General features: G+C 46.8%; 1 protein-coding gene and 1 non-coding gene across 5 annotated transcripts in view; one reads left to right on the plus strand and one right to left on the minus strand.

Moving 5' to 3' along the window:
- The window catches only part of LOC135805637 (dedicator of cytokinesis protein 3-like), a 66,698-nt gene that overhangs the window by 37,041 nt on the left and 3,946 nt on the right, over window positions 1-25,711 (plus strand). Inside the window, exons 32-58 of one of the 4 annotated variants that reach the window (XM_065319705.1) lie at window positions 252-346; window positions 699-777; window positions 1,537-1,637; window positions 2,154-2,212; window positions 3,183-3,257; window positions 3,524-3,600; window positions 5,368-5,456; window positions 6,191-6,292; window positions 6,478-6,538; window positions 7,362-7,402; window positions 8,626-8,716; window positions 8,965-9,084; window positions 9,784-9,873; window positions 10,567-10,671; window positions 10,934-11,020; window positions 11,843-11,897; window positions 13,337-13,406; window positions 14,120-14,195; window positions 14,462-14,548; window positions 16,502-16,675; window positions 17,151-17,234; window positions 17,632-17,772; window positions 19,453-19,526; window positions 20,239-20,269; window positions 21,130-21,285; window positions 22,045-22,749; window positions 23,330-24,728. In XM_065319705.1, coding sequence (XP_065175777.1) covers window positions 252-346; window positions 699-777; window positions 1,537-1,637; window positions 2,154-2,212; window positions 3,183-3,257; window positions 3,524-3,600; window positions 5,368-5,456; window positions 6,191-6,292; window positions 6,478-6,538; window positions 7,362-7,402; window positions 8,626-8,716; window positions 8,965-9,084; window positions 9,784-9,873; window positions 10,567-10,671; window positions 10,934-11,020; window positions 11,843-11,897; window positions 13,337-13,406; window positions 14,120-14,195; window positions 14,462-14,548; window positions 16,502-16,675; window positions 17,151-17,234; window positions 17,632-17,772; window positions 19,453-19,526; window positions 20,239-20,269; window positions 21,130-21,285; window positions 22,045-22,749; window positions 23,330-23,599 — 3,195 coding nt within the window. In that variant the 3' untranslated portion in view covers window positions 23,600-24,728. Of the gene's footprint in view, window positions 1-251; window positions 347-698; window positions 778-1,536; window positions 1,638-2,153; window positions 2,213-3,182; window positions 3,258-3,523; window positions 3,601-5,367; window positions 5,457-6,190; window positions 6,293-6,477; window positions 6,539-7,361; window positions 7,403-8,625; window positions 8,717-8,964; window positions 9,085-9,783; window positions 9,874-10,566; window positions 10,672-10,933; window positions 11,021-11,842; window positions 11,898-13,336; window positions 13,407-14,119; window positions 14,196-14,461; window positions 14,549-16,501; window positions 16,676-17,150; window positions 17,235-17,631; window positions 17,773-19,452; window positions 19,527-20,238; window positions 20,270-21,129; window positions 21,286-22,044; window positions 22,750-23,329; window positions 24,729-25,711 lie in introns of those variants that run through there. The other 3 variants (XM_065319706.1, XM_065319709.1, XM_065319708.1) reach the window with 3 other exon arrangements.
- On the minus strand, window positions 19,071-19,143 carry Trnaa-agc (transfer RNA alanine (anticodon AGC)). Its single transcript has one exon. It is a non-coding gene; the product is annotated as a tRNA-Ala (tRNA).

Here is a 25,711-nt window from a genome sequence, read left to right on the forward strand (position 1 = left end):
ACCAGTAGTATGACCAATTTACTGAAGTTACTGTACTTTCTGGAGTATAACCCAGGTTTGTTACGAAATACAGACATTTACCTTATTCATCACCGTTCATTTCACCATCGTATTATAAACCGCACCGATTTTTTGGGTGAATTACTGGTGTTTAATCATATGTTTTCCTTGTGGTGTATGTGCGTGCGTGCTTCTTTGTGTGTACATGTATGTCCATATGCGTGTGCGTGCATGGGTGGATGGCAATGCAGGGGTTCTTGACGGAGTTCTTTGACGCCCTGCGCAAAGTTCTGGAGAAGAGTCCGTTTCCAAACGACTGGGCAGCTATGCAGATTGCTGTGTGCAAGTATGGCTAGCCACCTGCACTACACACTTGCTTTCGCCATACCGCGTTTAATACTTTGTCTTAGCAAACATGGATACAGATGTGTTGTGTATGTATGCTAAGCCACATACAGTGTTGCAAGTGAGATGTCACGGCACTGAAATAGATGCCTCATGACTCCATGTACTTTTTTCCCCAGTAGAAGTGGGGTTTTTTTTTCCTGTGTCGGAGTGCACCGTCCTGGTGGCAGTGTGCTGCTTGCTGGTACATGCTTCACAGCTGACTTGGCACAGCAGTGTGTCATGCGTATGCACACAACTGACCTGTTGCTTTGTGTCTGTGATCGTGTCAAATTTGTTGGCTGGCTGCGCAGGGTGTTTTTGAAAGCTACCAAGTGCTTCTCGACATCCATGCAAGAAGTCTTGCACCGTGAAAGGAAATTCTCCGTTTCGGTATGGCCCGCCACACTGCACCCGTAGCAATGCTCTCTGTTGTTTACGGGGAAGTTTTTTAAGATTGTAGCTACATGTGTGTGTGTGTTACATATTATATCTTCCTGCAATGCCGGTGAACTCGTTAATCACCTGTGTGTTGTCATTTCTAAAGTATGGGACATGTGCAGTATGCTTCCACAGCCACATTTGCTTGTATATCCCCCCCCCCCTTCCCCCCCCCCCCCCCCCCCCCACCTTCCTCGTGTCAAGTGTGATGATAGTACTTCATTTTATTTCATCAGAAGTAAATCCACATCACAAGATAGTAGTAGCGACTTCGACGATGATTTCATGCGAAAAGATGGTCCCCCGCCGGAACTTGCGCTTTTCCGCCGACTGAATTGCCACATGGCAGAAAAGCGCGAGCTCCGGTATGGGGAGCAACTTTCCTATGTAAATCCACATCATTGTAAGAAGTAAATCCAGTGGCCACACCATTGTGAGAAATAAATCCAGAAGAGACAAGCGAGACTAGAACATCGAAAAGTAATAAAAAGAAAAGAGGTGAAAGAATAAACAAGAACTGGTCTGAGTATACTTGAGAGCTGTTGTAAATGCTTATGGACTTCTGAGCTCTATCTCCCCCTCCCCCCCCCCAGGAGAGACCCACGTTATCAATTTATCACTTTCTGCCAGGAGTGAGTACGAATGGGCATGTGTGCATGTGTGCGTGTATGTGTGTGTGCGTGTGTGTGTGTGTTTTTGTATTATGTTCAGCTATGGACATCTCTGTTCAACTTGCTCATGGACATTGCATGCGCACCGGCCCTGCAGTTGGATAAGTTACCAGCAGCCCAGCAATATGACTTCCTGGCTAAGTATGTTCTTAGACTGGATGGTGGGAATTGTTACCCAGCAGCTACAGATTGCTGCTAACACTTAGCCGGTGATTCACAAGTGACGCCAGGAGTAAAGGGCACGCCATACTTCTAGAACCATAGGTGTAAATGACATGTGCAGCATTCGGCTTGCCCGATCTGATGGGTGTGTGCGATGGTTTTGGATCCACATGCGCTGATTATTTTCATAATGCCCAAAGTTCGTAGCAGCATACCATGGGTAGCAAATGTGTGCAGTACAAGTACTGGCGCTTTACTGTTGTTAGAGCCGTCTTTGTAAAATAGAGGTTCTTTAAAGTACTGTGGATTCATTGAGCCGCGAAACGTAGACAATCTGCCATAATGCACAGCCGAGCGGAGTGGCCAACCCGTGACTAAAGTAGAGGCTTACTAGTATACGGGACTGTACTCATTGCTGGGTGGGGATGTTTCTCAAGAGTCCTCTTTGCAGCCAGTGTTGTCAACTTTTTCTCAACATCTTGTGACCGAATGCAGGCATGGCGACATCCGTGTGGAAGTTGGCAAGGAGGTAGTGGACAAGTGGCAGCAATTCGGTAAGCCAGACTGGGCACGCTTGTCGCACACAATGGATCGTTTATAATTATTATGGCGTTCACTGTACAAAACTTCACACACTCGCCGAAAAGTTGCGAAAATGTTTAATTTGTCATTTCTATGCCGAAACAGAAGTAAAACGTGGTGCAGCCCCCTTGGCCGCGCCGCGGTGATGAACGCTTTGAAGTGATGCTAGCAAGGGAGCCTTGAGCTAGCTGCCCTTGTTGAAGAAAGGAAATACTTCGAGAGAGGGTGAGAACTACATCTACATTTAGCAGGGCTGGAATTATACTGTCAGCAACAACCACTGGAAGAATCGCAGGCATCAAGACTATATTGAACTCCTTCACTCTGTTATACACATCTCTAGCTGTAGCAAATGCCGGATGGTCGGCAGCTAGTGTTTCCAGTGTTCAAACTTGCTCACCATCGGACGGCTTTCCAGGTGGAGTGTCCATGTTACGCTTGGGGCACAGGCAATGGAGACTGAACTCCGCTGGAACCAGCCAAACCCTACGACTTTGTCTGAAAATCGTAGTCCCCGAAGAAAAACACAAGAAATGTGTGGCCCTTTCAAGGGCAAAGAAGGTGATGCGACTTACAAGCGGCTGTGACATCCTCCTTATATGCATGACAATGTGACTCAAACCTGAAAGTGGGGGTGCGACTCATGATCGAGTGCGCCTTATAATCGGGGATAATACGGTAATTCTCATTCTCTATTTTCTTGATTCTTTTGTTGACGGAATAATGTTCATCTTCCTACCTCTTGTCTGGCATTCTATTATCCACAATTTGCATTCTAACTCTGTGAGACCCCCGATAAGCATCCATTTGCTTTTGGAGAACCCGTCAAATTTAAAAACAACGACGAAATAGCAACACACATTCTTTGTGCCCCAACGGCCTTGTGCCATGGGACAGTAATAAAAAAATAGTGCTGCTGCTGCCTTTCTTCTGATTTCATAGACATGACCCAGAAGTTGTCATTCGTGCCATCTCTGGCCGGTGTTTTCCTGAAGATCTCACTGCTAAAGCAGCATGGTAAGCACAGGGTATTCACATCCACATCCGAACTTCTACATTGCGCATTCTGCGCCATTGGCGGAAGAAGTATTCTGTTGGTCCAGCTTACATCACAGGTCACGAAGTGTGTATCCTATTGTTACGAATCTCTTTTTCTTTGCCTGCGTAGCACTTCTCTAACATTCTTGCTATTGTTGGATTTTTATCTGACTAAACACATGCCATGATTCGAATATCCGATTGCGGGTGTGTGTGTTTGTTCATTGCTCATGGTGTCTGGTCAGAGCTGCGGAGACTGGTGATACCGCTCTTCATCAACATGATATCGTGTGAACTTGCGGCTACCGGAGATTTCCAGCAGGTGAGTCAAGTCCCTTTTAGACTTGTTTATGATTTGGTTCTATTTTTGAAAGCTGAAAGATGTGGATCGAGATTGGAGAGTGGACGTACATGTATGTGAGGCCAAACGAAGTCCATGCACACCGTTACAAGTCGGTGACTATAGTATGCAACAGTATTACTTCTGGAATTAAGAGAGCATGTCCGAAAAAAACAAAGCAAAGTGTGCAAGTCGACCTCCCCGGTTTTGCTCTAATTTCCAGATAGATTTCCTTTGGGGTGTAGATCGACTGTGCAAAGCCCTTGAAATAGTTTCTGAAGGAAACATTGAACTGGCATACCCCTCGAATATGGCCCAAGAATCACATGATTTATGGGTCTACAAACGAGCCACGCACGGCTGTTCGTACGCGGCCAATAAACAATAATGGCTGCGATTTTTGTCGAAAATCGGGTTTATGGGATTGTACACAGGAAATTGCAAATATAAGTGGAATTGTTGGAAAACGGAGGGAATAATGAAAAACACAGGGTAAAGCAGGTAAGAGAGCATGTCTGAGAATACCAAAGTATGTGTGCAAATCGATCTCTCCGATTTCACTCAAAATTTGCAGGTAGGTTCCCTTTGGGGTGTAGGTCGACTGTGTAAAGCCCTTGAAAAAGTTTCTGAAGGAAACCTTGAAACTGGCATACCCCTAAAAAATGGTCGAATAATCACATGATTATTGGGTCTACAAACTAGTCACACCACATCGTCACACCACATCGTACACGAGCGAGCTACAAACAAAACTCCATCAAGCCAACATTGCCTCGCCTTAAAAAAGTTCCTGGTGCAGTACCGCTTAGCCATGCCAGCATCCCAGAAGACGAGGGTCATCAGCCTCTGATACCACGAATGATCGTCTTGAAAATAGCCAATTTACAGGCGCTGATAAAACAGCAAGCTACGTCCCCACCTCTTCTTGCACTGAGGACTTGTCCCCCATCTTCGTTCTTGGTTTTCTTGAAATATTTTTTTTGGAATTTTTCCACTCCACCATGCTAAAATACTCATACCTGCGCAGGAAAGCTCGCCCCTCCGCGACGTCTCCTCAGCAATTTCTACTCCAACACTACTCCCAACGCTACGGAACAAAGTGTATTGTTGACTCTGATAAGGAAAAGCAACGGTGATCACTTGTCACTCCAAACAATAAGCTTCTCCTTGCGCCACCAACAACTTTTGGTGCAACCGTTGATGCAAACGTGACTGAAGTCCTGAGTGCAGTTTTTGAATTTTACTGCGAGAGGCACGGTGAAATCGCGTGCTGAATGGACCTTGCTAGCCAAGAGCTTGTCCAGCTCACGGAAGTCCTTTAGCATAGCTTCAAACATCCAGCCGAATATACCCAAGTTCAGATGGAGGACTGGCACGATGGCATTGGGCAGTGGTACAAATAGTGGCGGTCAATTCATCAGCCTTGCAAGCTGTTGAATGGTGTAATCCCAGCACAAGTTGCTATGTCTAACATAACTGTTTGCTATCATCGCTTCCGCGATGGGCAGGTCTGAGGTCTGAGGTGTGCGTGTGCGTGTGTGTGTGCTTGCTTGTGTGTGTGCCTGTGTGTGTGCCTGTGTGTGTGCCTGTGTGTCCCTGTGTGTGTGTGCCTGTGTCTGTGTCTGTGGGTGGGTGTCTGTGTGGGTGTGTGTGTGTCTGTGTGTCTGTGGCTGTGTCTGTGTGTCTGTGTGTCTGTGGCTGTGTCTGTGTGTCTGTGTGTGTGTGCTGTATACCATTTGTATGTGTTAGGTATGCGCTGAGCTGGTGGACAAACTGGACGACTTTGTCAGTATCCATGATATGGGCGACAACAGCTACAGAGAACATATGCACAACATGTGAGTTGAATATTAGTCTTTTCTTTGGGCTTTGCTTTTGCTATGCTAAGCAATGCTGCCGTTATTGCCATTGTCATGTTAAATTCATCTCTCTTCCTCCACCTGCCTGCACAGTTCATCTGCCTGCACAGTTCATCTGCCTGCACAGTTCATCTGCCTGCACAGTCCATCTGACTATGTTGAATTTAGAAGAGGGTACACGTAGTTCTATTGGGTGATATGATGTCGCCTGCTTCTGCTTGCACTTTGTAGCTGCTCGGATAGCTTGTTGTACATGTGTTGGGTGTGTGCGTGCGTGTGTGCGTGTGTGCGTGTGTGTGTGTGTGTGTGTGTGTGTGTGTGTGTGTGTGTGTGTGTGTGTGTGTGTGTGTGTGTGTGTGTGCGTGCAATGCAGCTGTCTGACGTCTGGTGGTGTTTGCAGATAGGTCATCGCACGGCTGCACGTGGTAGCTCAATTTGAAGTCGATATAATCTTATCTCGCGCTTTAGTGAGCATATCACCAGTGTTTTTAAACCAACAAACATAGATTTTCTTTCAATATCTGCAATAAGAACTTGGCACAAAAGCATCAACACCAACATCAGAGGTTGCATTCGAAATTTAAAGCAGGCAGAAATGGATGCGCTGTAAGTTGACTGCATGGCTGGCATTGTGCACTTACCGGTATGGTATCAACCTTGCATCATCTCAGTTTCATCACTTCTTGTAACTTTACTGTGTGGCTGTGTTTTAGAATGGAGGAGTGCTGCCTACAGGATGCGGCATTGCGTGACGCTGGTGGCATGGAATTTGTTGACTACAGCACTATGCTGTTAGAGCGGCTACTTGATCTTCGGTAAGCCACTCTGACTAGTTTTTGTTTTCTCCAGTTTCTGATGAAAACAGTGTGCAAAGTGTCTGGTTGTTTGAGCAGGAATTTCTAGTACTTTTCTGCTAATTAATCTCTCTCTCTCTCTCTATCTATCTATCTCTCCTCTCCTCTCCTCTCTTCTTGTCTCGTGAATTTGTGCCATGTCGTAGCAATATCCCGGACGGAGACGAGCACATGATTCCAAGGATGCAAGCAATTATCAACTTGATGGTTCGTGTAATAAATGGAAAAAACCCAGCTGCTTGTATTGCAGGAGTGCCTGTGCATACATGTTTGTATACATATTTGCATGTATACCAATCACGAAGAAGGCAGAACCATGTTTTGCAAATTCCTTGCAGTACATATAAGAGCCTATTTCCACGGCGTTTGCTGTTTTAAAATGTTAGAATTTTTACTGAGGATTGCATAGCATGAAACTTGGGTTGCATGCAAAACCTCGTTCTGCCTTCTTTGCTCTGCCCAGTGTGGTATTGATCACTGTGTGGATAGAGGGAGAATTCACATGTGTGTATCAGTCATGCATGTTTCATCATTTTCCTAGTACTGTAAAAACCATTATTCTAACGAGGCGCATATATAACGATTTCCTAAAATTGACTACAGTCAACTTCGCTAATAACGACTGCGGATATAACGACAATTCGCGAATAACGACAGAATTTCCATGCCCAGAGCAAAGTCCCATCCAACTGTAATACATATGATGAGACTTCGGGTATAACGACACTTCGCGAATAAGGACACATTTGTGATGCCCCGCCGCCGAGTGTCGTTATAAGCGAAGTTGACTGTAGTTTACGTGTACCAAAGGTAACGATTCTCACTAATTCTCAACGCTCAATAGGACAGTATATGTATCGATTCCTGTATAACAACTATTTTAACGACAGATTTCTCCTCGTTAACTCGTTAGAGTTAGCACTTCGTTATATATTATATGATATGGCTTTTACCAGTGTATAATCCATTTCTTAGCCCTTACCGACTGTGTGTGTGTGTGCTTTTTTGCACATGCATGTACGGTGTTCAGCAATACTACAAGCAGATGCAGCGGGATGCTATGTACATCAGGTAGGGTATTGCTGCTAACCTTCACTGTCTCTATCATGTGATCAGTGTTTGTTGGTGTGGTGCTTGTTATGCTTGTTATGCTTGCCGCCGTCTTCAGCTGTAATGTCGGCAATGTCGTTGTAACAAACACCTCAGCTAGGATTTGCAAACTTTTTTATTTTTATGAAAACAAACGACAGCTAGTAGAAGAAGAAAGAAGCGAAGAGAGAAGAGCTGCAACAAGCAACGTATGGCCGAGTACCCAGGCACTGGGTCCGTGTATGGAAGGATGGAAGGTGTGGAGAAAGCATATTTGCACGGCGGTGCACCGACAGGCATACCAAGGGCGTGTAAACACGATGCGCATAGGCCAAAAGCAGCACTCGCGTATAGTTCATGCACAGGTATGAAAGCACCTCTCGCATATATTTATGAATACAAGAGAGAGAGAGAGAGAGAGAGAGAGAGAGAGAGAGAGAGAGAGAGAGAGAGAGAGAGAGAGAGAGAGAGAGAGAGAGAGAGAGAGAGAGAGAGAGATAACTCCTTCGAGTATGCCACGGCGAGCTCTTCTTTGACAGCAATTTCCAGCACCGTTTCGAAACTCTTCATCTCCGGCTCCGCAGTGCTCATCAACTTCTTGAATTCCCGTGATGAGCTGGTCCTTCAGAGCTCGGTCTCTGTGTGAGCCGAACTCACAATCGACTGCCAAACATTTCAGACGGTTTCCATAATCGATGACAGATTCCGTAGGGAGTTGAACAGACTGACGAAACTGAAATGCTGCAGTTGTAGGAGTACTCTTCTTGAAATAGCCTCCCAGGAGTGTGCAAATCTCCTCAAACTTCTTCGAATTAATTGCCTCGGGCAAGCACAGCGATTTCGATGTAGTGTAGACAGATCAAGAGAGAAGAGCAACCAGGTGAGCTGCCATCAATTTGTCAGCTGCTTTCTTCTCCGCACTCGAAGGTGAAGACACTAACACACGCCAACACCATTCGCCAGGAAATAAAACTCTAAATGTTCCTGATACCTGTATTCAGCAAAATCTCCCGTCAAAAGGAGAGAGGGGGGGGGGGGGGGGAAGCTGCGTACAGTTATGAGTATCATGGCTACAGTCTTCACTAGCGGTCCAATCGAGCAGTGCATGCACAGTTTCAAGCACAGCTTGTCTTGCATTGTGTGCCTTCACCGGTGTTTACAACTGATATGACTGATGGGTTTCTTTTGTGCCTTACTCATGTCAGGTACATCTATCGTTTAGCCAAGTTCCACTTGGCTGCCCACAACTACTCCGAGGCGGCATTTTCCTTGCTCAACCATGCTAAGATACTAAAGGTATGGTACTAGTACGTGTTCAAGTGTGCACATGTGCGTGCATGCTGCATGCCTTCTGGCGTAAACCATGACTGTTGTGACACAGTATGTCAGGTTTGCTTTGTGCATTGTCATACATTGTCATACATTGTCATACATTGTCATACATTGTCATACATTGTCATACAGGAGTAGCCAGTGCCAGGGTCGTAGAGGTGCAGCTCAGTCCTGGGTTTGTTTCTCTGTTTGTGTGGCGACCATTGTCTTAGTGGGAAGACATTGCAGTGACAGTCAAATGCGACTTTCCTGATTTGCCACCAGCGAAGACGGAGCTAGAGCTGAAGATCCATCTTTACAAGATGATCATTGATTTCTTTGACAAGGCCAAGGTAAGTCGCCTACTCACTTTTTTTAAATACACTGCATATGTAATAATGGACGATACACGTCCACACACAGGCCCGCGGGAACCGGTCCAATTGGTCAGGTCAACACCAGATCAACTTGTTGGCTATCAACGCGTGTTTACTGCTGAGGAGGTTACCGGGTATGTGTACCCGTTACCGTACACTAGTTATGAAAGGGCTAGCTACGGTGTGACCGGCGGACCAATCAAAAACTGCTTCCAGCAGTCCTGTCCTGACCCACCACTACTGATTACCTATTTACCTTGAGTAGCTTTCACTCGAGTTATTCAAGGGCTAAAGAAGATCTGTAGCTAAACCTGTGGGCTAATGAGAACTTAAGCTGTGCAGATGTAATTGATAATTGATATGGATCGGGCGCTAGGATTGTAGAAGGTGTTTGCAAGCGTTCTTCTGTCTAAGTCTCCTGCACTTTGTTCCCGTATTGTGCTGATATACCAACATACTCAAGCAAGATTTGACCTTGTTCTGACAGGCACGATCAGCACAGAGACCGAAAAGGTCAAACGGTAGATACATCTGCTTGTTGAAGACTCGCTTGCCGCTTCAAAGAGGAACAGAGGTCTGCGTAGTAATAACGTTACCTTGTACTGCTAAGTAGCTCTTCCGGGACAAATGTTTCACTTGTTTGGTTGTGTACATGTGCCGATGGTTGCTTGCCAGGTCTACGAAGAGGCTATACCGCTCTGCAAAGAACTAGCCGATCAGTATGAACTTGTCACCTTCCAGTACAAAGATTTGATTCCAATCTACGTGAGTATGCATGTGATCATACTGCCAGTGCACACTTGTATGAATGCTATTCTATTATACCCGTACATAATAGTTCTTCCAAATTGCCCCTGCAGTCTGCTGCCACGGCTTTTCTTATGTACACTCAGCAGTCGAGTAGTATACGCACTTACTGACATCGCAGTGTTGACCTGCAGTTCTGTTGCATCCGCCAGTCATGTTTCCGCCTTCAGCACTTCTGTTCAGAGACCGGGGACATGCTTCTAGCTAGCAACAGTCTCAAGCATTTAGTCTCAAACGGCACAAACACGATTCGGGATTTTCCAGATCCGTGCATACTGGTCTGTCAATGTGTCACAAGATACCTGTGTTTTGTGCTGTTCATAGTCAGTCAGTAAAATATATTTTTCTGACTGACCAGCACAAAACGACTTTTAAAAAGCCCTCATGACTAATATCACATCAGGTGCATACCAGCTGCCAGTGCACCTCTATTTTGGAGGTTTTTGATTTAGCAGACTGAATCATATTAATTTCAATGAACTGTGAGTGGCTATAGCAAGGAAAGCCAATATGCTAAATGCTCTTCACTCTTCACTGCTAGTGGTGGTGGTGAACAATGCTCCCCTTGTCCGCAGTAATTTGCACGCCCACGCGCAAACACCCACATTGTTAATGTCCCTTTCTCTTTTCGCTTGCCTCTATTGTGAACAGCAAAGAATAGCAGATCTGTTTGGCAAGATTGTGGAGGAGGTCCGTCCAGTCAGTGAATTCTTCCGCGTCGGCTTCTACGGTACAAAGGCGCCATCATTCATGAAGGTAGGTTTGCATCAGAGGAGGCTGCTTGTCTTCTGCTAGCTGCAATTACATGCAACTGTTACTCACATGCTGTGTTGGAAATAGTACTGCTGGTGTTATCGTTATAATGATTATAAGTATAACAGACTTGATCCCTTTCGGATTCCACCGCTTATGATTAAATTTGTTACTGTCTGGGCACTTATTTGCTGCTGATGCGGTACCAGTAATCGGAATCACAAACAACACGATGGCTTTTCGTTTGTGTGTGTGTGCTGCTCAGGGCAAGCAATTCATATTTCGTGGACGCGAGTTTCAGCATGTGTCCGACTTCACGCACCTGCTACTTGCCAGCTTCCCAAGTGCCTCGGTCAGTGTAGTGACATTGAGCCTGTCTATTCATTGTAATAGTTCGCGAACAGCAGGATAATGTATTTCAAAGTGCACGCATGAACGGCAAGATAAGGAAGAGCAATAAGGTAGTGGAGCAACCAGCAGATAACAGGTTATGGGGAAGCAGGAGGAAATACTGTTCATGGGCCGTATGAAGGCATGCATGTGCAAAGATCAAGCACATCAGGTAAACTGAGGTAATACATCAGGATACAGGTCATACGCATCTGTGCTACTTTTTTGGGTGAAGATCCCACGGCTGTCTGCGCCCCAACCACTTCTCGATACGGTGGTGGTTGACCCGAACAACATCAATGGCATGTTGTATTCAAGAGCCGGGCTGGCCATGCACAAACATACAATGGGCACATTAGGTTGGGAGTTGCCATGACTTCTTTTGGACAATTCAACTATTCAAGAATATGCTCTTTGATAATAATCGATTGAGTGATTGAGTAAAGATGCATGCCTGCGATGAAAGAACAGACCCGCGTAAGGACAGGCTCGCCGCGGTCTACGCCGCATTGCCCACCAAGGGCTATATCATCCAGCCCGCCGCGAGCCAACCACATACTTCCCACCGAGGGCGTATTTCACGGTTCATTTGGCCATCGTAACGTAAGCCGCACCAGCTTTTTTGGGTGAATTATGATTGTTTAAGCCTTTAAGGTACAGCTTATTCTCCAGAAAATACGGTCTATTCTTAGTCGTTCCTGTATTTACCCATCGCAACATTCTTGAAATGTGTTCACATGTACATGTACCATCTTGTGTCCTGTTTCAACTGCTGTCTCTGTAGATACTGAACTTCAACACAGAGCCAGATGCCGAGTATGAATACAAGGAAGGCATGTGTATCCTCTTCCCATTGTCAATCACAGCGAACCCCTCCTCTTGTGATGTTGTGATGTTGTGTGTACATTAGTGGTTGGTGGTTGAATGATCCAGTGTTGTGCATGTAGGAGTGGACGGTGATCCAGCAATTTGTAGGGCTGGAGAATGGTTAGGATTCCAACCGAACGATTATTTTGTCCTGCTGATCAATCAGCCCATTTCTATCTTCAGGAACAGCACACGGCTTATATCATTATAAACCTCAGTTTATACGTAGTATTAACTGTAGTTAACACGCACGTAACGCTCTCTCAGCGCGTGCCCGCCTGCGTTTACTGCACGTAGCACTCCATATATACCCGTAGCGATGCCGCTACTTCACACTGCATTCCACATCTACCCGTAGCGCTATCGTTGAGCTGCCCACGCACACCGCTGTGCACGTGACACGGGCACGGTTCGCGCCACGCGGAAGCGTGTTCCCCCTCTAGCTCTGTCGGCAGCTGAACCTACCAGCGCATCTGATCCCATATGTGCATGCACTCGTGTTCTTTGTTCCTGTTGTTGCTTACCACTCTCACTTGCTGTTTGCTCCAACACTAGCTCTTTGCCAAATTTTCCCCATCCCAACCCACCCAATTTGGCGTGGTACTAGTATCACAGTACTCATTACTACATACTATCCGAGTCACAAATAAATAAGGAACTCACGGAAAGGGTGGCATTCACATGGAGTGGGTGGCTGCAAAGCACCCCGTAAGCCTTTGAGCTGACACCCAACTCCAGGTTACCAGCCCCTCTGCATTCGTCCTACCATGCAGATGTCCGGGTGTAAGCGTAACCCCGTTAGCAGCCTACTTCCACATCTGTCCTACCATGTGGAAGTGCGGTGTAAGCCTAACCTTGTTAGCGGCCCCCTCCACATTCGTCCTACCATGTAGTGGCCTGGGTGTAAGCCTAACCCCATTTCCCCCGCGTGAGTTCCAGTCTAGCCCAAACCTTGTCTTCAATGTCTGTGCGTGCAGTGGGATGTTAAATATTAATAATGATCGGTTCGCGGCAGACTCGGCTAGAGGCCGAGTTTTCCGCATCCGTAGGAACGCCACCACCCTTCAAGGATCAAGGCACAGACGCGGCTCCAAAAGCGGTGGGAGGTGAGAAGATCAGACCCAGCAAAGTGGTCAAAGACTGAACATCCCATTCACTGCATCCATGCTTCCCTCGTGCCAGGCCACGAGTTCCCAATTAACTGTGGGTCGCAGCACGGCTGGAAAAAATCCTTCCGCTTCCAAGCAGGACTTGAACCTGGTACCCTCTTTTTCTCAATTCTGGTCTTAGACCATCCCACAATGCCTGCCTGCCTGCCTGCATGTTTTAAAATCGAGTAATCGCGTAATTGGTAGTAGGAGATTCCGTCCTACTGGAGGTCGCTGATTTCCTTGACATTCCACTCATTCAGTTATTCAACTGTCAAAGGTTGAGCCCAACATCCAGCTCAGAGATCTGGAGCGTGCGTCAGTGTATGCAAGGTGAGTGTGTGTAGTATAACTGCTATGGCGGCAATACTGCATGGCTCCAGCGTATGCCTACTGGGCGAGTCGGAATGCCTACTGCTTGTATGAATAGTTCATTACCCATCTGTGCATACAACTCCAGATCGGTGCGTAGTGAGTGCAAACGTGCCTGGAGTTGAGTGGCATTGAAATCCAGTCTGCCTATGCCATGCTTACTGGCACAGTCGGTTCACCTGTACTGAGTGCCTGCGTTTGGGGAACGGGATCTGAACATACATGTAGGTGACGTGTACAAACGTCTCGCTTCTGTTCAGGGGACCAAGCAACCTAAGAAGGAATCCTCAGAAGAACCTTGATTACGGGCCAAAGTGCTGGATGCATGACATGCAGAGCTTCAATCGAATCAATGCGAACAAACACCCGGTGGAACAAAAAAAACATATCTCGACTCAGAGCTTCATGCTGAAAAACAATCACCAGGAGACTAGCACTTGGAGTACACGTGAAGTACATGTGCAGTAACTCAAGTCAATAAACACAGCTCCTACAGAAGCTTATGGCCTTGACTGAAGAGAATGCATCAACCTGAGTTTGTTTGTCTCCGTGTTCAACATGCCTGCTTTGGCCGTTGAGTGTATCACAGCTGGAAATGATAGCAGAGGTAATGGATATGTAAATTATGTACACGTCTTCAACCCTCACTCTTTGCTGTGCACCTCTGACTGCAGCCAACCGCCTGCTAACAATGTGGAGACGTTCACTCTCAATCGGCCTGTGCAAAAGGGCGAAAAGAAAGGTTTTGCGGTATGTACTTCATTGTGTAGACTTGTGTACTGTAAGACATGGTATTATACTGAGTCGCAATGTACCGATTTTCCGAAATTCATAGGTTAATGAGAAGATACGCCAACAATCGTGCAGTCTTCAGGCATATCCGCACATAACACATGAGGCATTACAGCCCCAGCAGAACATTTATATTTGTGCAGTGGCATGCATTGTTACACTAGCCTTGTCAGCCTTGCGTTCCTGGTTCATGGTTGACTGGTGCACTATCTGTGCCTGTGCAGGACATGTGGATTGAACGTACAATCTACACCACTGAGCTACCATTGCCTGGACTTCTTCATTGGTCTCCTGTCAGCCATAGAGAAACTGTAAGTCAATGGCAGTACGCCTTCTCTGGTTGGTGGTTCAGAGGCTTGCTTGCTGTGTTTGCAACCGGTTCATAAAACTGACCTAATAATATCTCTGATGAGATCCTGAGAGTCAAATACCGTATTTTACCGGTTTTAAGTCGACCCCAATACTCAGGGCCTCGATTTACCGGCTCCATATACTTCCTCCGCGTCATTAAAATTGTCACTTCCCAGAGCGATTTTCGAATTCATTTTGTCCACTCGAAGGGCAAAGAAATCAGCTAGAAATTGAGGCAGAGCATTGTCGACGGACCAAGCTTTACAGTCCATTCAGAAAAAAATGAACTTCTAGCTTTTGGCCATAAATGGGTCAAACGTTGAGTTTTTTTAGAATTTTTTTCTGCAATCCCATATGGAATCCTCTTCCAATTATGTTTCTGAAGTTTTTTTGTCCAAAAAGCAAGCCATAGCAAGAATAGGATTTCGGCCAGGTTTTGCCCCAAAAGCACTGAATTGGGAAAAACCATCAAAATCCAGGCCGTTTGACCCCGCCTGCAACAGTGCATTCTGCGGTTCGAACCCCAGTTCAGGCACCCTTTTTGGACCCTTTTTCAAATTTCAAAGTTCGCAGCACTGCACTGTGTACGATGAAATCACGAAAAATCGCCAAATACGGGAGCTCGCCAGAGCCAGGACCCATTTTTTTATGAATGGACTGTAGTTTGTGGCCTCCCGCTTCGCTGCACTTGCAGCTAAGGTTGACGTCTTCATCAGACTTTGAGGCAGGCCCTTCAGCACTCAACAATACGCTGAAGAAGGCGCACGTTCAAATTCAGGTCAAGAAACTTCGTTTTCAAGCGATCCATGCCTCCAGGTGGCAGGCGATGAAGGCAAGCTAGCATTTTTCAAGTACACTGTAACGACCTTCCAGTGGGATAGGGTAAGCAGTTCCGCACCTTCTTTCCTTGGCAAGCGCTTCGCTGATTTTGTCGGTGTTTTCAGACCTGCTACCTTCGCAGCAACATGCGCCACAAGTAGCGCATTTTAGGAATTTGAGACCACTTTGTTCTTGCCATCGTCAACTTCAGCATTTCGTATTCAGGAGAGATACCAGGGTTCTTATACCCGAGCTTTCAGTCTTGATAAAAGCCCACTCGAATGATGTGGGACAGCACGAACTCCAGAAAACGAAATGGGCTCTGGGGCGGAATAGTGCGGAGCGCGATGAATTTGCTTGGTGCGGAAGAGAGCTCCGACAAAGGCCGAGACCACCACGGCTTCAGTAACAAGTAGACATTGCGCAGGAAGGGTCGCACCAGTGTTTGAACACAGAAAACAGCGATTCCGACAGTCTGACTGAAACGAGCCAAGTAACAAATATTGCGATGTGCGAAGCGACAATTTTAATGACGCGGAGGAAGTACAATATGACGCGGAGGAAGTACAATATGATCAATAGCGGCGGTTCTACATGTACTTGATGGGTTGAACAGAAAGGTTCCAGGCTGTACTTGATGGATAGAACAGAAAGGTTCCAGGCTGTACTTGATGGATAGAACAGAAAGGTTCCAGGCTGTACTTGATGGGTTGAACAGAAAGGTTCCAGGCTGTACTTGATGGATAGAACAGAAAGGTTCCAGGCTGTACTTGATGGATAGAACAGAAAGGTTCCAGGCTGTACTTGATGGGTTGAACAGAAAGGTTCCAGGCTGTACTTGATGGATAGAACAGAAAGGTTCCAGGCTGTACTTGATGGATAGAACAGAAAGGTTCCAGGCTGTACTTGATGGGTTGAACAGAAAGGTTCCAGGCTGTACTTGATGGATAGAACAGAAAGGTTCCAGGCTGTACTTGATGGATAGAACAGAAAGGTTCCAGGCTGTACTTGATGGGTTGAACAGTAGCTTTGTTCCATATGATTGTATTACTTGACTCTCTCTAACTCTGGCCTCCTTGTGTTGTTCTGCGCAGTTTGACATTTCTCCTCTTGCAAATGCGGTAGAGTGCATAGCGCTCAAGAACAGAGAGATCCGAGAATGCAAGACGAGGGCAGAGAAGAACGCCGAGCAGCTTAACCCGCTTAGCATGATCTTGAATGGTGTGATTGACGCTGCGGTGATGGGCGGACTGGCTGTTTATGAAGAGGTTGGTATCTAGGACAGTATAACAAGCAGGAGAGGGAGATCGTACGCTTATTTTCAGAACTGGGGGTTGTCGGCCATGGGGCGGTTGAATAGTCGAATGAGTCATCTTTCCCAGGTTTCTTGTAAATCTTTCCCCTCTCCCAACACAAGACCAACATGATCAGTTTCTGGCAGTGGTGTGTGTGTGTATGCGTGTGCGTGTGTGTGTGTGTGTGCGTGCGTGCGTGTGTGTGTGTGACAGGTACAGTGCGCGAAAAGACAGCAGCATGGGGTTAAGTGCATGTGCATGAGTAAATGCGTATGTAGCTCTACAGTGCAAACACGGTCGGTGTCCAGGTCACACCATCGAGGATTGTGAGCCGTCCCAGTGACTGAGCACCATGGACATGACTCACAGGGCCAATGTAGATTAGCTAGATTTCATTCACTGCTGATGTATGTGCTTTGCATGTCTGTTTGCCCCTGCTGTGTTGTAGGCATTCTTGTCGAAAGAGTACGAGGAATCAAACCCACAGGACTCAAAGCTTGTGGAAAGGCTGAAAGAATTGATCAAGGAGCAGGTATGACCTTCGCTATGGTATTGACCTATGCAGTGAGGGTAACAACGATGTGCTCTATGGCGTGATTGGGCCAGTGCACACCAGTGGGCTGAGGGAGCCCCCCCCCCCCCCCCCCCCCCCCCAGAAATCACGTGTGCTCCGCATCTTCCACTAGGGAGTCGGGCGTAGTGGTGGCCCGCTGGTGGCAAGGGCGTTAAAGTGTTTCTCAACACTTGGGTCTTACTAAACTCGAATCGGGCTAACTTTACTTTGCTTTTATGTGCAGTGCTGCTAGAAGCAGGTCCTGGCAAAGCAATGCGAGATGGGGGAGGGGGATGCTGTACAATTAGTGGATTGGGACCCAGAGTCAGTCATTTTCATTTGGGTTTCTGTTACTACTGCTGATTGTCTGCTGTAGATCATCATTCTGGGTGATGGCCTGGTAGTGCATGCACGCCTTGCTCCAGAGGCCGTGCGCCCGCTGCATGAGAAAATGGAGGAGAGGTACTTGGAGATGCAGCAAAAGTACTACCCGGAGAGCATAGTGCATTCGACCAAGGTAAGCTGGATGGCTCTTTGCATGTCTCCCAGCACACTATACTCCATCATGTGTGGACAATACATGTGTACATGTGTGGGCGCGTGAAGTTAGGGCCGTTTCACACGAGGTACAAAATCGCGTACATGTCACGTTTCCGGTTATGTTCCCTAGGAGATGGAGCACCTTTGGCGCGAAATGTGAAACGCATCGTGTACGTTTTCAGCAAGACCAGGAGGGGTGTAGAAAGCAGGATATACCCAGCGTTCTACTGACAAACTTCGTTTTCCTTGCATTGTGATCTGTCGTCGTGTTTGCTTTTTTTGCTTCTGTTTGCTTTCATTGCTGGTTGCTGGTTGTGCCTTCCGTTTCGGACAATGCCTCGCCAAATATTCTCTGATGACCTGGAGGCTAGACTTATTGAGTTGTGGGCCGACTAAGTCAAAAAGTGGCCAGATGGTGAAGCGTATTGTGAGGGAAAGGGAGATCGCCGAGAAACTCAATGCTGCGTTCCGCTCAGGATGGTTGAATCCAGAGAAAAACTTGAAATTACACTTTGAACAAGCGAGGGCAATGCAGTCCTTCTACGCCTCGCCATCCTTTGCAACCTCTCTCGTCCGTTCATCTTTCTCTCCTTGTGGCGATCAAAGAAAACGAGAATCAGGGAGAGAACATCTCCTTGCCAAACTAATAATTATTATTATTATTTTGTGTTCAAAACTCCCGCGTTCGCGTGCGGATTCCGTATTTTACGACTTCTGTGCGAGGCAGGTCAAAGCTGCCATGGCAACTGCTGCTTGAAAAGCATGTTGCGACACTCGTGTGAAATCACGCGCTGTGTACTGTGCCTAGACACCCATTCGTGAAAAGCCATGTATACCTCGTGTGAAACGGCCCTTACAGTGCATTTCAAAACTATAGACTCTTAGGGTTTTTGAAATATTTCAAATTTGGTTGGAACTTTTTGAGAATAGTTTTCGGAATATTGCTCAGGATCGCTCCACAATTACTCTCATATAGTTCCTAAAGGATTGGATAACAGACGCCCAATTTGGAAAAATTTATGCACAAAGTGATCACAGATTTTATGTGGTATAGATGCTGGCATAACAGTTTTTGCCTAGGTACGCGTCTATAGTTTTGAAATGGACTGTAGGTATTCCACACTGCGCTATACGTCAAGAGCCATGTGGACGGATAGAACAAAATTATGATTTACGTCCTGTAGAGCAACGCACTACCGCTACTGCCTCTGCCAATCTCAAAAGTACAGCTGTAGTCTAGTATTGGCGAAAAAGAAAAGAAGAAAATGTTCGCCTTGGAGAACCCGGGTATCGATCCCGGTACCTCTCGCATGCTAAGCGAGCGCTCTACCATGTGAGCTAGTCCCCCTGCACATGATATTTGTAGATATAATGTAGTCAACTGCTGTGTGGTGTGTATACGTGTGCAACAAACAGACACACTGTAATAAGATGGTGTGATGCTGACTCATGCCTGGCAGAGCATTGCAGTAGGTATAGTGCGATCTGAGTTCAATGGCTTGGCATGTCGCAACAAGGTTCTGCAGGTACGGGCATGTCAATTCTGCCGCTCAAGGATATCAAAAAAATTGGAGAGCTGTGTCACGCCTAGCAGCCCCGAAGAATCCAGTCTGTTGCCGTGTGCGTGTGTATGTGATAATTTATCTTCTGTGCACAGACGAATTTCATCAGTCCCTCGCCAGCAACCTCAATGAATGATTTGTCCAGGACAGCAGCACTCAATGGAGACGGGTATGATTGTGTTCTGCCAACCGGCTTTTGTACACATTCTTTTGACCGCTGTATTGACCTTGTTGGGCATCTTCCCATGTCAGACATTGCACAGCTCGAGAAGAGGGACCAGATACATTTGTGACATTCTGATGTACAGTCACTCCTACCCCGGTAATCCGAATCAGTATGACTGTGCAAGTCGCTTTAAGTGTGTGTTCTGATAATCCTCATTATTCTCCTAGTCCCATTCACCCTTTGGTCCCCGTACTGAGGAAGGCCAAATAATGGCAAATAGTGTCTCTTTATTGATGTGAAATAATACTGCTGGCAAGGTGTACAAGTATAGCTAAGTACAAAGTGATTCAGTAAGCTTTAAGCCAAACCTTCGAAAGCAATCGTTGAGAAATCAGCAAGAACGCATGTTGGCAACACATAACATGCACATTCTGTCCCAAAGCGAAGCCTCATTTTGCACAGCATTTGCCCTATGGTATGACTTCAGAAATTGCAATCCAAGCCACTGAAACAAGTGCTCCGAGCCTGCCGAGCCTGTTGTACTAACTAATGAATGGTATACCTAACCCACCCCCACCAAGCGTCTGTGCCAGTTTATTGGGGAGTTGTGTCACGGTGAGAATATGGTGTTCTGCATTCTGGCAGGTCATAGAGGCGGCGAGGATGAGAGGATAATTGTGTGCTTATCATTTCTTTGCTTGGTTTTCTTCTCCAGCAGCTCACCCGGATCTGCACGAAGACCAACAGTGAGTGATACATTCTGCGTAGCACTTTTCTCTATCCAGAAATTGCACGCTTTTTAAAATGGGTGTGACTATTAAGTTGTCATCCCCGAGTCTCCAGTTTTCGCTCCACTGTTTCATTGTACAACAAACGTACACCACCTCTCCTTTCTCTCAATCTCTGGTGTTCCACTTGAAATATATCCGGTGTGTGTATGTCCTGTGTGAGCATGTGGGATCAGCCACATATGCTGTAATCTAACTCGGACAAAAATTAAAAAGAAATTGCAGCACGTGGACGGCCTTCTTTGGTTTTGCCAACCACGTGTGAAGCAAGAGCTCATTGCCGAAGCTGCGCCGCGAATAGCGTGGAGCTTTGGTGCCTGTTGTTCCACTCCTCTCCTGCTCTTTCTAAAATGTATGCACAGCTTTGAGTATGTGCTATGCACGGTCTTTAAGTACGAGTGTGCTATGCACAGTCTTTAAATACGTGCTCTATCCCTCGACTTATCGCGCCGTCCACTTCTTTTTCAAATAGAACATATGCCAGACAACAAGCAACGAGCGACTTTTTTCATCGACCACTTTTGGCATGAAAACAGAAGTGCAACCTTGGATCTGCCGGGCAACTTGCGTTGTGAATTTACTCAGGAGAACGAAGTTAGTCCAGAAGAGGACAACGCTGAGTTGTAATGGGTGACACGCTGTGCAGCATCTGATGGTACTGTGGTATTCAGTAAAAAAAAACAAAAAAAACATTGCTAATGTATATAATGGATGATGTAAAGAATGGTGTAATGGATGATGAAATGGATGATGTAATGGATGGTGTAACAGATGATGTAATGGCTGATGGCATCGTTTATAACCTTGTGCACACGCAGGTTTCTGTCGTAGCGCCTGCCAAGGCTGCTACCTCCAAGGCACCAAAGGCAACCACTAACCTTGCTGCAATGACACTGGCTATGTTTGGCGGTCTGGAGATGGCACCAGCTCCCAGCACCACCAAGTCAAAGCCACAATCAACACCTGATAACAAAGTAATTATCATCAGCTCGCTTGCTGTTGCTGCCTGTAGTCAATATCGCTTGCTAATGATAATAACCAACAGCACTTACTTCACGACACTGGCGCAATGTCTGAATGTGCTATTGACATCTGCTGACCATCACATGCCTGCTGCTAATATACTTGCTTTCTATCCGGCATGCAGGTGTAGGTAAACACTTAAAACCGGGGCTAATTGTAGTATGGCCGCTGCCAGTAGCGCTCAGTAACAGCTAATGGCACTGAGTGTACCTTGATGGTTCTAACTCAGGACATGCCCTAACTGAACTGAAGGACTAATGGACAGAATCATACTGTGCTATGCTAGATGCTGATTGACACACCACTTGTTTGATGTGATGTGGCGGTCCTCATCTCTCTGACTCCGAGGTGCGGTGTTTCTATCTAAACTGTTACCGAGTGCTGATCAACCCCAGTACGATGGTGCAATACAATGGTGCAATACAATGGAGCAATAATTGTGTAATGCTGGTAGTGTTTCTAAATGATCTCAATGCTAACTAGGAGCAAACATCTTAGCTCACAGGAGCAAACATGACTGGAATAATGATAATGTTTAATGACTATGAGTGCAAGTGGACTTATAATGGAATGGTGATATTCAGACGGGCCTACACACTCCTTGGCCCTGTATGATAGTAATTCCAATGATTGATTGATGATGATGCTGCTGCTGCACTCAGCACTAACTAACTACAGCATATTTTAAAACACTTGATCTGCTGATACAGGCTAATGAAAGCGCGACAGCAACGACAGGGAAGAGTGCAGAGAAAAACGGGGTACACAGCAGTGAGCAGAAGCTGACTAGGAGACAGAGTGGGATTGAGAGCGAGATTCTAAAGTCATCTTCTGCTACGCGGGACACGTTACTGGAGATCACGACTGGTCACAGACGCCGGTTCTACACGTTTGGGACTAAGCCTGGTGGTGGTGGTGGGGGTGGTGGTGGTGGACGAAATAAGCGGAGCATGTCGCTGGCGCACTTGTCACTGGACCAGGATGCCCCTCCGCGGCGTGCTACTCTATCACCGACTGCTGCGCAGCACTCGCCAGGCCCCGTTCCGCATAACCAGAGCCTTTCACTCCCCACTGATCTGGATCCCAGGGCAATGTTATCCAGGCCACGGGCAATGTCCTTTGTACCGAAACCAGGCTTCTCTGAAGGCGGCGGCAGTGTGTTTCGCAGCAATCGACGCTCTCGACTTTGCCGCCCGCGCTCTGCTATCCTAAATGGTGGTGGCAACGACGGCAAAGCTACCGGTGAGTATGCAGAAGGTGATGGTGACGATGATGATGACGACGACGATGATGTTGCTGGCAATCTTTTGCTTGCCAGCTCTCCTGTCATAATCAAAAGTAGCCCGCGGTTCACCAGGTCTCGCAACAGCAAGACATCACTGCAGTCGTTGGATGAAGATGGCGAACCTAGCAAGGTATGAACTTGTCTATCCCACTGTGTTGAGCTGTGAGGGGGGGGGGGGGGGAGGCATGTCTTTCTTGCAGACCATTGCATGACGCACGGCAATGGGATTTCTCTCCTGCTCGCCGAATCAATAGAAGTATCATTAATTCATTGTCATACTTGCCCGTTGTTGCGTTGCCGGGAGCTATTGCATGCCCTGCATCTGACAGTGACCTGGCTGCAGTTCACTATGCATTGTGCATTGTGCCGTTGAAAACAATCCCTGCTAGACCAGGGAGTCGGCTGCATTGGAGTGGGGCTACTTTACTGATTACTGAAGTAGTGTAGCCAGCACACACATATACTTGTATTTATTCCGGGGGGGGGGGGGATTGTTTGATTTGGCCGTGCACAACAACCTGCGGGTAGTCCCCCAACCACTGGTATCTGGCATCAAATGTACGTCTAAAGATTGAAGACGCTACTCGCTAAGGGTGCAATTCACGAATCTCTCATGCATAACTTGCTCGCATCATCTTATGGTAGCCTTGTGTACGTGCACTCACCTATTTTTGTTGTGTGCATGCATGGCCACTGTCTTGTGTATGCAGGATCAGCTCACGACTGTGCTTGATACTGAGACTAATGGAACAAGCAATCCGTCGGTCATGCTGTTTGCTGCTGATACTGATGCTGACTCTGGTCTGGGTATGGTTTCCACATCCTTACCGGCCCACCTCGGTCGAAGCAGTTCTGAAAATGTCACGTCGACTGGTACAATACTCTTAGCGAACAGGTATGATCCTCGGGAGAAGGACTTGCAAGGATATGAGGCTGGTGACAGGAGTTCACCACCGGTGACACAGTTGTCAATTGTATAGGCGGCGTGCAGCTAGTGGAAGCGGAAGAGATTTGCGATGCTGTACACATCTGCACAGTTTGTAATACTCTTGAGCCGGCTATCAAGTTTGCTTGTTGAAGAGTAGTTTCATTCTTTTGGGCAAGCATAGTGTGGTAAACTGACATGCATGCCGCCGGTTCAGTCACTGTTATAAACACTGCTCTACGTGGCTGCTCAGTGCTCACACATGCTGCCTGCCTAGTGTGGGCACGCTGTAGTGAACACTAACAATAGTATGTCGGTGTTCACTACACCGCTACAACGTCGCTGTATTAAGTTATTACAGGGGTGTCGGACACGCTACGGTCACTGCAGTATTGACCGTACCACTTCTTGCCCCAGGTACCGCGTGAATCATAAAAATACACTGATCTGGCTCTAGATTTCCAACATTTTCGGCTCAGCAACCCCTCCCCTCGAGTAAATTGTACTGTAAGTTCAAATTGCTGACCGTACCACACTAAAAATACCTTCCAACGCCCCTGTATTATATTGTACACTGCTGTTCTGCTCCAACAGTGAAGTGTAGTGCAAAGTTGGGCTGTGCATCTTGATTTCTATGTTGTTAGTATTTACTTTTGCGCCTTTCTTCTGCATAGGTAGTTTATGAGACGAGAGTTTTCTTGACTAATTGGTCAGTTGCATCACACAGCTGGTAGTTGGTTGTGGATGTACACGTATTTATCACACACATTTATCACACACACGCCTAGCTGACCTGCTTTAACACAATCTATGTGTGTTTTGGCAACTTTTTGCCCATATGCACCATGTTTTGTTAGTTTATAACTTAGGTGTTTGTTTCAGAATTTCGCTTGTATAAGTGAAATTCTGCTCTCTTTTTGTGTTGGCGGAAGTTCAATGTCTCAATGCCACGTCCTTACTCGGTGACCGTCGGTGACATCATCTGCCAACCAAGCTTGTACACTGTAGTTTGACACCCGTTGACTCTCGCTGATTCCCTCTACCAGTCAAGGTTGTAGCTTGACTCCGCCATGCCGGTTACTTTCAAGTTTCTAATGACATTCATGTTTACCTTTGCTGCACTGTGAGCTGTTCTCAGTGCTCGTTGAGTTGAGTTAGGCAATATGAAATCTGATCAGGTGTCACAGGGCCGGAGGCGGCTTCCGCGGAGTGGTGCGGCCGAAGGGCCATCTTTAAGTGGGGTCTGGGGGTCCTTATGGTTGATAAATATGGTGGTAAAGACACACCTGGCAGTATGGCGGTAAACACACGCCTGCCCACACACGCTCTCTAGGCTGCAAAGTTCTGGCACAGAGCTCTCCTTCTCACCACCACCACCATCAGTTCGCGCCTGGCGCCTGGTCGATGCATGGCTGGCGGTATCCGGCATAGCAGGCTGGTACATCAAGTAGCGCATGGCACATAGATGATGACACAGCAACGACATAGCTCGATTGCGACGTACGTTTCGTCCCCGCTGGACTCATCAGGCAATCTTCTTCTTGGATGTCTTTGCAGCCTAGAGAGCGTGTGTGGGCAGGCGTGTGTTTACCGCCATACTGCCAGGTGTGTCTTTACCACCATATTTATCAACCATAAGTACAGCTGCAGTGGTGTCTTCAACTTTATTCTTCTGGGGGTCCTCCCGCAGAAATTTTTTGGATTTAGACGGCAAATCCTGCACTCTAGGCGACTCCCTGTACAAAATCATACATCGAAACTTTTTCTCCCCGGTTTTGGACGTTCCACGTGGACCAACTTTTTGGAAAGTTGGTACGGCCATGGCCGTACCAGTGGCGCCGGCCCTGTGTCATGATGGTCAGCTACATCCAACACCACTTTCATTCCCCAGAATGATTGTGTATTATTTTCATCTTCGTTTTTAGCTTAAAAAGGAGCTGCGCCTGCGCCTTCATCGTTGAGACTCAGGGTGGTGGCGTTCCTGCGAATGCAGAAACTCAGTCTAACTGAGTCTCAGGCGAACCGTGATTTCTTTCAAATTGAGTGAATTGCAGTGCATGCTGATATGTAGTTAACCCATGACTACATGTAGACATACACTACACGTACATGTTGTAATTGTTAAGTAGTCAAGTAATTGTTTATACATATGTGACAGGGTCCTGTT

The sequence above is a fragment of the Sycon ciliatum genome, chromosome 1 (assembly GCF_964019385.1).
Source record: "Sycon ciliatum chromosome 1, ocSycCili1.1, whole genome shotgun sequence".
In the NCBI taxonomy this organism is placed as follows: Eukaryota; Metazoa; Porifera; class Calcarea; order Leucosolenida; family Sycettidae; genus Sycon; species Sycon ciliatum.